This window comes from Propithecus coquereli, unplaced genomic scaffold (genome assembly GCF_000956105.1).
Source record: "Propithecus coquereli isolate 6110/MARCELLA unplaced genomic scaffold, Pcoq_1.0 Scaffold120, whole genome shotgun sequence".
NCBI classification, from domain to species: domain Eukaryota; kingdom Metazoa; phylum Chordata; class Mammalia; order Primates; family Indriidae; genus Propithecus; species Propithecus coquereli.
In genome coordinates, this window is record NW_012136081.1 from 1160586 (window position 1) to 1170148 (window position 9563).

The following is a 9563-nucleotide window of genomic DNA, read 5'->3' on the forward strand; positions in this document are numbered from 1 at the left end:
CATTGGCCATCATCCTTGAAAGGCCAGGTCCAGCCTCAGCTCTTCTGGGAACCTCAAAGCCGGCACAGCCCCGCTAAGGTTCGCCAGCCAACCTTCCCGGCCTAGGCCCCACGGTCTTCCATCCATTGAGGTCCCAGGTTGTGCAGAGAAAGGGCTGGCTCTGGTGTACCCTTGTCCAACTTTATTGCGCGTCAAAACAGGACGGGGAGGAGGGCGGGGGCGGCGGTCCCCGGGCCGTCCCTCTTCACGAGACTCGCGGGGCCGGGCCCTGCCGTCGCGGAGGGGCTCCGCGCGGCGCGCCCGGGACCCCAGCCCACCGCGGACACGCGCACACGCCTACAGGCAAATAAATACAGCGCGGCCACCCGGCCGCTCCCGTCCGTCGGGCTGAGGGGCTGCCTCCCCCAACCAGCTCCAGGAAGGGACGACCCCTGGCGGCCGTGCCCACCGTCGGTGGGGCCGGTCCTGCGCGGCGCAGGCCGGGCGGCGAGCGAGGCTGCGGTCTGAGCCGGTGGGGAGCGGCGAAGGCCTCCGGGGCCTGCGCGACCTCAGCTCAACGTGCAGCGTTCGCGCCGGCTGAGCTGCCGGCTCAGCTTGCGGCGCCGCTGCTCCAGGCCGCGCTCCAGGCGCTCGTCCTCCTCCAGGGCGCTGGGAAGAACGGGTTCGAGTCAGCGGCAGCGGGTCCAGCTCGAAGCCACACCGAGCACCCTTCGGGAGCCCGCCCCAGGCCCGTCCCCAGCTCCCTGCGCCGTCGGCCCCACTCACATCCGCTCCTTGTGGTCCAGATCCCTGACCAACTCGTCGCGCTGGTTCACCAGCGACACCAGCTCCTCCAGCAGGAGCTGCTCTCGGTGCTGCTGCGCGGCCGTTTTCTGCCAGTCTGAGGGCGGAGGTGGCTGAGGGTCAGGACGCGCTGGCCCCGGCTCTGTCCTGCCTCCCGCCCCTCTGGCCCCGTCTCCCACCTTCGATGGCCAGCATGGCCCGCAGCTCTCGGCTCAGCAGCTCGAACCTCCGCTCCAGGTCCTGCTCCTCGATGCTGGGAGGTGGAGGCGCCAGGTCAGGGAAAAGGGGTTAAGGAGAGAGTGCCCAGAGAGGGCTCCGGCCATTTCCTGGTCCCATCCCACCTCCCCATAAGTTCCCATGGAGAGCAGGGCTCTCTGCAGAGCTATATTCCAGTCCCCAGGCGGAATGTTCTCTTTTGTTCCAAATGTTCTCCAATTGCTGCATGTTTATGTTGTCTCCCTCAATTCACCTTTTTTTTTTTTTTAGACATAGTCTCAAGGGAGCCGCCTGCCTCAGCCTCCTAAGTAGCTGGGACTACAAGTCCCTGCCACAATGCCCAGCTAAGTTTTCTACTTTTAGTAGAGACAGGGTCTCGCTCTTGCTCAGGCTGGCCTTGAACTCCTGAGCTCAAGCGATCTTCCCACCTCAGCCTCCCAGAGTGCTAGGATTATAGGCGTGAGCCACCCCTTTTGAAAAATAAGAACCCAGGGCTGGTCCAATGGCAGTGAATTATCAGAACTTATTAACATTAGTGTCACTAAAGTTGGCATATAACACCCCACTGCTAAATTTGACTGGCTTTAAAAAAAAGAAAAGAAAAGAAACCCAGAAGGATTATTTGGATGAACATTATTCATAAACAGGAAGTATGACACCAAAATTATTCTGCAAAATGATCCCAAATGCAAAAGGGAGGCAAAGCCTCTCCCATGCAGGATGGTAAAGGCAATGACCTCAGAGAGTTGCTTCTGACCCCAGTGGGCCCCGGCTCACCTCTCTCTCTGGGCTTCACTATTCCTTACCGTAAAGGAACAGGGTCAAACTACGGGCCCCAGCCCTGACCTTCCTGGGCCACATTTTGCTCTGGGCCTTGGTTTTCTCATGAATAAAAATAGTAACAATTTGGGAAGTTTACACTTTACACAGGAAAGTGGATAGGACCAAAAATGAATAACATGGCTCAGCAATAATTTTTCAAAAAGATCTTTGTAGAAAGAAGAAAGCAATGAATAACTCTAAGCAAAGTAGCTAAGATTCCCTCTGCTCCCCAGCCCTGGGCCAGCTACAGGGCAGCACTCACAGCAGCTGCAGCTGGTCCTGCCTCCGGATGAGAGCGTTCTTCTTGTTGACCAGGGTGAACCACTCCTGGATCAGCACCTCCTCCTGCAGCTTGTTGGCACCTGAATCGGGCAGGGATAGTCACCAGGCCCACCTCCTGACCCCAGTGTCAGAGCAGGGCAGTTGGGGTTGAGGCAGGAGGCTTGCTCCCTGGTGGCATGCCAGAAGCCAGAGCTTTGTGCTTCCGGCAAGCTGTTTCGAGGCCTCAGCATGCCCAGCTGTAGCATGGGAACCCTGACCCCAACTGTGCCTCCTCCCAGCTCCTCCCAAGGTCAGGAAGAGCTGTGGGGCCGGGCAGACCTAGGGGCACTTGTTGGGGAATGGGCTGGATGGCTGCCCCACCTGACTCCATGAGGCTCCTCAGCTGCGTCTCCACCTCAGCCGCACGCCCATCTATCTGCCTCTGTTCCTGTTCCAGGGCCTGTAGCTCTGCACACACGTACTGACTTGTGTCCTGGAACCGTTGCTGGGGCCAGAAAGAGAGGCAGGGGACAGGGTGGACTCAACCCAGGCCTTGCCTAGGAAGTGCCCACCCATCAGCTCCACCCCACCTACCCCTCCTTACCAGCCCAGCCTCCTCTCCTGGGCTTGGGGGTGGCTCCTCTGATGGGGGACTCCCACCTGCAGAGAGAGGCCTAGCTAAGACACCCCCAGCTGACACCTGCCCCCAAGAAGTCCCCAGTCTCAGGATTTGTGAGCAGCCTGAGCTGAGCTGGTCACCACCGCCATTGCTACTCACCAGGGGTCTGTTGAGAGGCTGTGGCTGTGGGTGGGCCAGGCACAGGGCTGGGGTCAGGGCCCAAGCCTTCCTGTGGAAGAAGGGGCCACTGAGGGCTGGGAGGGGTTCCCTGACAGCCCCAGCCTGGGGCCAGCCAGAGCCTCTCACACACACAGACAAGGAGGGGTCCTTGACCCCAGACCCTGCCACACCAGCTGCTTCTGCAGTCCTGTGTGTACAGAGCCCCGCCACACACACATCCTTCCAGGAGAAAAGCCTCCTCGAGCACAGGCCACAGCCTTCACCCTCCCTGGCCCCTGGTCCTGCCCTGTCCACCTCCACTACCTGAGCCTCCTCGTCCTCCTTCCTGGGGCTGATAGCTCCAGCCTCACAGAGTGCATGGGTGATAAAAGGCTGTGAAGGGCCCAGCTGGGGCGTCCCTTTGCCCCTCTCCTCCTTGGAGCTCGATCAGCCCACTCTGACACCTGTCACTTAGTGTTGGCATCTCCACCATGGGCAGGGCCCCACGCCACGACACTGCAGTAACCTGCTATGGCCCCATCTCCAGACCCAGACCATCCTGTGTCAGCACCTCCACCTCCTGGCCAAAAGGGGGCGCCCTCCCACCCTATCAGTTCCCACACCCCGATGCTGCTGGACTATTCACTTGACACTCAGAACAAGACGGGTTGGCTGGACCTCCGAATTTTAGCCTGGAAGAGCAGGGCTGGCTCCCAGTGGGTCTTACCCCGGGCAACTTGCTGGAACTGTCAGCCCTGAGGCCCCCCAACTTTAGGCTCAGTCTGGCCCCCTTGATCACTCCTGCTCTGGCCACCCGTCTGGGTCACAGGACGGGGAGAAGTGCTTGAGCTACCCCACTGCCCCTTGACTTGCACCTCTCTGCGGGGCAGCCCTGGACATACCTGGCTCAGGTGCTATCCTCTCTGGCCTGGCTCGGTGGTGGCTTCCTCACCAGCCACCACCGTACCTACCCACTGACCCTACCCTCAAGCCATAACTGAGAGGGTAGAGTCCTGACACCCTCACAGATGGTGTGACTTTCTCTACACCCCTTTTCAGTCCCAGCCTCACTGCCAAGGCCTGCTGGCGGCTCCAGCCTCAGCGCTCCCTCCACCCTAAGCCCCACTAGACGCCACCCTCTGGCCACAGTGACGGACTTTCAGTTCCCAAAACAGCTTCCTCAGCCTGGAGCGGGCCTCCATCTTGGGCTGCCCAATACCAACTTGACCTTCGTGACCCAGCTTGGCTCCACCACCTCCAGAGGCCCCTTGGGCTCCCCACACTTTTTCTGCCTCCTGCCCTGACTCTCATGCCTCCTGAAGCCTCGCCTGGCCGCTGGACTGGGCAGAAGCTCCCCTGTAACCTCCCCGATCACAGGTCCAACCCACCCCCCACTGCCCCATCATGGTAGTTGGTTATGAGATAGCTATTCAGATAGGGCTGGGCCTAGAAAATGCAGTCGAAGCACACTGATTAATAACAGCTAATATCTACTGTCAGTAGTTTCTGTGTTAGGCACTGGAAAGCACTTTACGTGTTTTGGCTCATATAGTTTTCCTGATGGCCCTGTGATTACCATCCCACTTTTACAGATGAGGAACCGAGGGTCAGAGATGAGGCTCATACAGGGTCTGCTCTAGGCCCAGGGCCATCTAACCCAAGAGCCTGTTCCCCAGCATGGTCACCAATTTGCTCTGTGCCAATGGGCCAGTCACATCCACTGGGCCTCTGTTTGTGTCCTTGTATGTAAAATGAAGAGAAATCCCAGCCCTGGCTGCGCTTGGTGGTTCACACCTGTAATCCCAGCACTTTGGGAGGCCAAGGTGGGATGAACGCTTGAGGCCAGGAATTTGAGACCAGCCTAAGCGACATAGCAAGACCCCATCTCTACAAAAAATAGAAAAATTAGCTGGGCATGGTGGCCTGAGCCAGTGTTCCCAGCTACTTGGGATGCTGAGGCAGAAGCATCGCTTGAGCCCAGGAGTTCGAGGTTACAGAGAGCTACAATCACGCCACTGCACTCCAGCCTGGGTGACGGTGACACCCTGGCTCTTAAAAAAAAAAATCCCAGCCCTGTGACCTTGCAGTTGCAGGGCTCTGAAAAAGTCATCTGGAAAAACACATAGCTCCCCTTTCTTGACGGCAACCTGCAGGGGTGCCTCAGTGCTACTTTGCAAGGGCTTCCACACACATTGTGAGGATTCAATGAGGGGTCGTGGGGCAGGCGAGGTACACAGAGGCAGAGGCAGGAGAGCGGACAAATCCAACCTCAGCAGCAAGCAAATTTGCTGTGCCAGCCCTCGTGGGCATTCCTATGCCTCCTCATGTCTGACTCCAATTCTGGTTTCCATATCCTCATGCACGGCCCCTCCTCCAGGAAGCCTTGCTGGGCTGCACCATAAGCACTCTGCTCTCCTCCTGGCTTTGCTTTGGCCACACCCCAGATTCAAGGTGCCTGACCTATCCTACCCCAGGACTTTGGGAGCTCCCAAGAGCTGGGCCAGGCCCTACTGCCTTCCACTGCACACATGGGACACAAGCAATGGGGGTGGCCAATGAGGGGTCTCCTCCAGCCCCATGGGTCACATATCTCCTGTGAGACAAAGGCTGGAGGAGGGCCTGACTTAGAAGGACCAGCCGCTGGAACCTGGGCCCAGCATCTTGGGTACAGGGTGGAGCCTCCACTTTAAGATTTAAAGAGCCACTGATATATATCAACCGGGCAGTGGCCAGAAGCCAAAAGATGGGCCAGAGGTGGCTGTGTCCTCCTGAATCCTGCCCGTCACATCTCCTGCGGATGGGTGCTTCTGGAGCCCTGTCTCTCATCCACAGGCTACACACTGTGCTGCTGAACCTGCACTCAGGGCTCCTGCTCTCTGCCCAGCCTCATCGCTGCCTCTGGACCTTAGGGAGCTGACTGGCAGTGCCCTAAATGAGACCTGAACTTTCCTGCTGCCACATTTTTGTTTGTGTGGCTCCCTCCACTTGAGAACCTCTCTCCCCTCCCCCATTATTCACCTGGGAAAAACATGGCCACGTTATCAACCTAGCTCAAAAGGTAGCTGCTTCTTCCAGAAAGCCTTTCCCAATGTAGTCCCTCCTTTCCCTCAAATTTAGGGGTCACCCCTGGGCAGCTGAAGGCTTGGAGAGGCCTGGTAGAGTTGGCCCTGCTGTTGTAGAGAGGCAGGTGGTGCAGTGGCACAACCCCTGGACGTCAGTGGCTGTGAGTCCTTGAGTAAATCCCTGCTCCTTCTAGGGCCATCCCCCCTGCAGCACAACGTTGGGATACTCTGGGAGACCTGAGACCTCCAGGGACTGGAGTGGGGACACAGGCCCTCGCGGTCTCCCACTTCCAACCTCCCATTATAAGAAAGAGGAAACTGGTCTCCCAAGTCAGAGAATCTTGGGGTTGGGAGGCCCTGGAAAGTCCCCCTGAGTATAGAAACCCTGTTCCCAGCTTACGGGGCAGGGCAGCTGCTGGTTGACACTGAACCACTGGCAGAGAAAAGAACGCCCAAACCCACTTGACAATCCACAAGGAGCGGGGCTGATGGTGACAACATGGAGCCTCCGGGAACTTCCTATTGCAGCCCCCATTCCCCTGAGCGCCAAGCGCTAACACCCGCTATCACAGGTCCCAGACTGGCCGCAGTCCAGGATCCTAACCGCAGCGCCTATGGGCCTGGCGGGCACTGGCTCCAACATGAGTATGTCCCCTCATAGGGACCTCACTACCACACCAGAGAACAGCACCAGGGTCCCTCTGATCAGAGGGTGCCACCCACCCGGCGTCCAGCTGAGTCCCGCCACTCTGAAGCCCACAGCGCCGCACCAGCTCTGTCCATAGGGCCCTTCAGGCCGCGGGGCAGGGAGGAGAGGTGGCGGTAGGACACTCACCGCAGCTCCCGCGGCTCCCGAGTCCGGGTCGTCCACCGAGAAGGAGCTGCTGTTCCGCAGCCGCGAACGCCTCTTCTTCAGCAGGTCGGCGTCGCGCACGTGGGAGAAGGAGCCGTGCGCGCGCGGCGGGGGCACCGGCCCGGCCTCCCCGTTCACCGATGACCGCCTCAGCCTCACGCCGCCCCCGGCGCCTGGCGCCCCGGCCCCGTTCACCAGCCCCTCGGCCGGGAGCACCGGCGCCCGGGCTCCAGGGCCGTCGGCCAGGGCCTCTGCGGAGCGCCCTTCCCGTGCGGCCTCGGCCCCGCCGTCTTTGGAGGCTCGGCCCGCGTCCACGCCCCTGGAGGCCGCCTCCGGGGCCACCTCGTCCGCGCGGTTCGCAGCCTCCTGGGGCTCCGTGGACGCGTCGGCCCCGTGCTCACGAAGCCGCTGCGCCAGGCTGCCGGCGTCCAGGTCGTCCGGCGGGCTGGGCTGGGCGCTGCCCACGCGGTAGGTGCCGGCGCCGCCTCCGCCCTCCAGCTGCACCAGCTGCAGCTCCTGCCCGGTGCAGAAGGCGCGGATCTGGCACAGGTACGTCATGACGATGAGCTTGTCGGGCACAGACAGCAGCACCATGTCCGCCGGCTCCAGCAGCCGCGACACGCCCAGGGCCGCGAAGCCATCGAAAGCCTAGGAAGGGTGCGCTCGGGGTCAGCTGTGGCCACGGCCCCGCGCTACCCAGCAACGCTGCGGCCCCGCCCCGGCCAGCTGCGGGGGTCCCGGCGACAGCGACGTGCACGACAGGGTTTGCCTAGCAACTCATTCACCCTCCTACGAGGGAAATCTAACAAGAGGCCCGCCCTGTCGTTGCTTAGCAACTGCACAGCGTCCACCCCGTTACCAAAGGGTGGTTTTGGAAAAACGATCTAGGAGGTAAAAAAAAAAAAGCCTTAAAAAACAAAACTAAGGAAAACAAACAATTTAATAACCAAAAGGGTAAAAGAGGGGCAGAACCTCCAAAAGCCACAGCTAGGGCCGTGCAACCCATAGATTCCCCAAATCTCAGACCTACAGCCTGTCTCTAGACCCTATTTCCCTCCGGGCGAGGCTCCCTCCCCCTCTCACCTGCTTGTTGTTCTGCTTGATGTTGAGTGGGTCAAGGGAAGCATAGTCACTGCAGAGAAAGTGGTGTCAGAGGCTGGGTCCACTATACCCTCCCTGAAGGCTCCCCCATTCATTCCCACTCCTTCTAGCAGCTCACATCTTGTCTGGGTAGAATCGGTGCAGGATGGCACAGAAGGCCAAGCCGTTGCGCCAGGACGTGGTGAAGTTGGTGATGCGGACGCCACGGTAGCCAGCGGTGACTTCCTGGCACCACTCCAGCAGCGACTGGCTGGAGCTGACAGGGGCAGGTGGTGCCTGGAGACATTGGAGTGGGCTTAGGGAAGGGGTACATGGTCCCTGTGCCCTCTACCCCTTGGGAAAGCTCAGGCCTAGCACAGAACAGCCCCAACTCTGAGTTTGCAGGGGTCATCAGAGACCACTAGCTAGAGCCTCGGGCCAGGCAAAAGGGTTTCCAGCTCCAGGGTTATCTGCCAAGGTCACCTACAAGGTCAGTGGCCCTCAGGCAAGATTAGAGGTCACCAGCAGCCACACCTCAAGGTCAACCCAGAAAATCAGCTTGGGGTATCCAGCTCCATGCGGCCCAGGGGAGATAGGGTGGGAGAGCCAGGGCATCCTGAGAGAGGGAGGGATGAGGGGGCTCCTTCAAACTGAGCCCCCCACCCCACCCCATCCCATCCCATCCCAGTTGACCAGGTGGGTCCATGCAGAGCCGCCGTTTGCTCAGCTCCAGGTTAGTGGGAAGCAGCAGACTGGGCCCTCAGCGGCCCCCATCCCTACCTGGCTGCCCGGCAGCCTCCTGTCCTCTTCAGGCTCCTCTGGGGAAGAGGCCCCCGAGGGCCTGGGCACCCCAGCCCCTGCCCCACCAGCCACCTGTGCTTCAATCAGGCTGGCCTCTGGGAGGCTTCCCTCAGCTTCTTTTCCCTTCTCATTTCCCAAGACCCCAGCCTCTGCTTCCTGGGCCTCAAAAACACCAGATTCGTTCTCTGGAGGCCCTAAAGCCTCCATCTCTGCTTCCTGGGCCTCCCAATCCCCATATTTGGCCTTTGACACCCCCAAAACTCCAGCCTCTGCCTCCCGGACCCTCAAAACTGTCCCTGGCTCTCGTACTCCTGAAATCTCTGCCTCTGCTTCCCGGGACCCTAAAACTCTTGGGTTACTGACTGGGGCCCTTAAAGCCTCATATTTGAGAGCCCTCCAGACTCCAGTCTCTGCTTCCTGGACCCCAGAAGTCTTAGCTTCTGTTTTCTCAGCCTGTGAAACCGCAGTTTCTGTCTGTCGGGTCGTTAGTGCCTCAGCGTCTGCCATTCCAGCCTCTATGCCTGAGACCCCTGAATCCTCCATCTCTGTCTCCTGGGCCCCCAGTATCTCAGATTCTATCCCTGGGACCCCTGAATCCCCAGATGCTATAGCCTGGGACCCCAATATCTCCGCTTCTGCTGTCCCAATCTCTATCACTGGAACCTCTGAACCCTTTATCTCTGTTTTCTGGGCCCCCAATATCTCAGTCTTTGCTGTCTCAGCTTCTATTCCTGGGACCTGTGAGCCACCAGTTGTTATCTTCTGGGTCCCCAATATCTCAGCTTCTGCTGTCCCAGTCTCTATCCCTGGTACCCCAGAACCCCCTACCTTTGTCTCCTGGGTCCCTGCTACCTCAGCTTCTATTCCTGGGACCACTGAGGCTCCAGCTGTTATCTCCTGGGCCCCC

The 9563-nt window shown here is 59.6% G+C and overlaps 1 protein-coding gene across 5 annotated transcripts in view; it reads right to left on the reverse strand.

Moving 5' to 3' along the window:
• Window positions 1–182: 182 nt before the first annotated feature.
• Window positions 183–9563, reverse strand: part of EHBP1L1 (EH domain binding protein 1-like 1) — an 18436-nt gene continuing 9055 nt past the window's right edge. For 2 of the 5 annotated variants that reach the window (XM_012665552.1, XM_012665551.1), the window contains 10 exons: window positions 7995–8152; window positions 7859–7907; window positions 6758–7423; window positions 2861–2930; window positions 2687–2742; window positions 2464–2587; window positions 2084–2183; window positions 963–1036; window positions 766–880; window positions 183–648 (listed from right to left, as the gene is read on the reverse strand). In XM_012665552.1, coding sequence (XP_012521006.1) covers window positions 549–648; window positions 766–880; window positions 963–1036; window positions 2084–2183; window positions 2464–2587; window positions 2687–2742; window positions 2861–2930; window positions 6758–7423; window positions 7859–7907; window positions 7995–8152 — 1512 coding nt within the window. In that variant the 3' untranslated portion in view covers window positions 183–548. Of the gene's footprint in view, window positions 649–765; window positions 881–962; window positions 1037–2083; window positions 2184–2463; window positions 2588–2686; window positions 2743–2860; window positions 2931–6757; window positions 7424–7858; window positions 7908–7994; window positions 8153–8635; window positions 9530–9563 lie in introns of all 5 variants that reach the window. The other 3 variants (XM_012665548.1, XM_012665550.1, XM_012665549.1) reach the window with 3 other exon arrangements.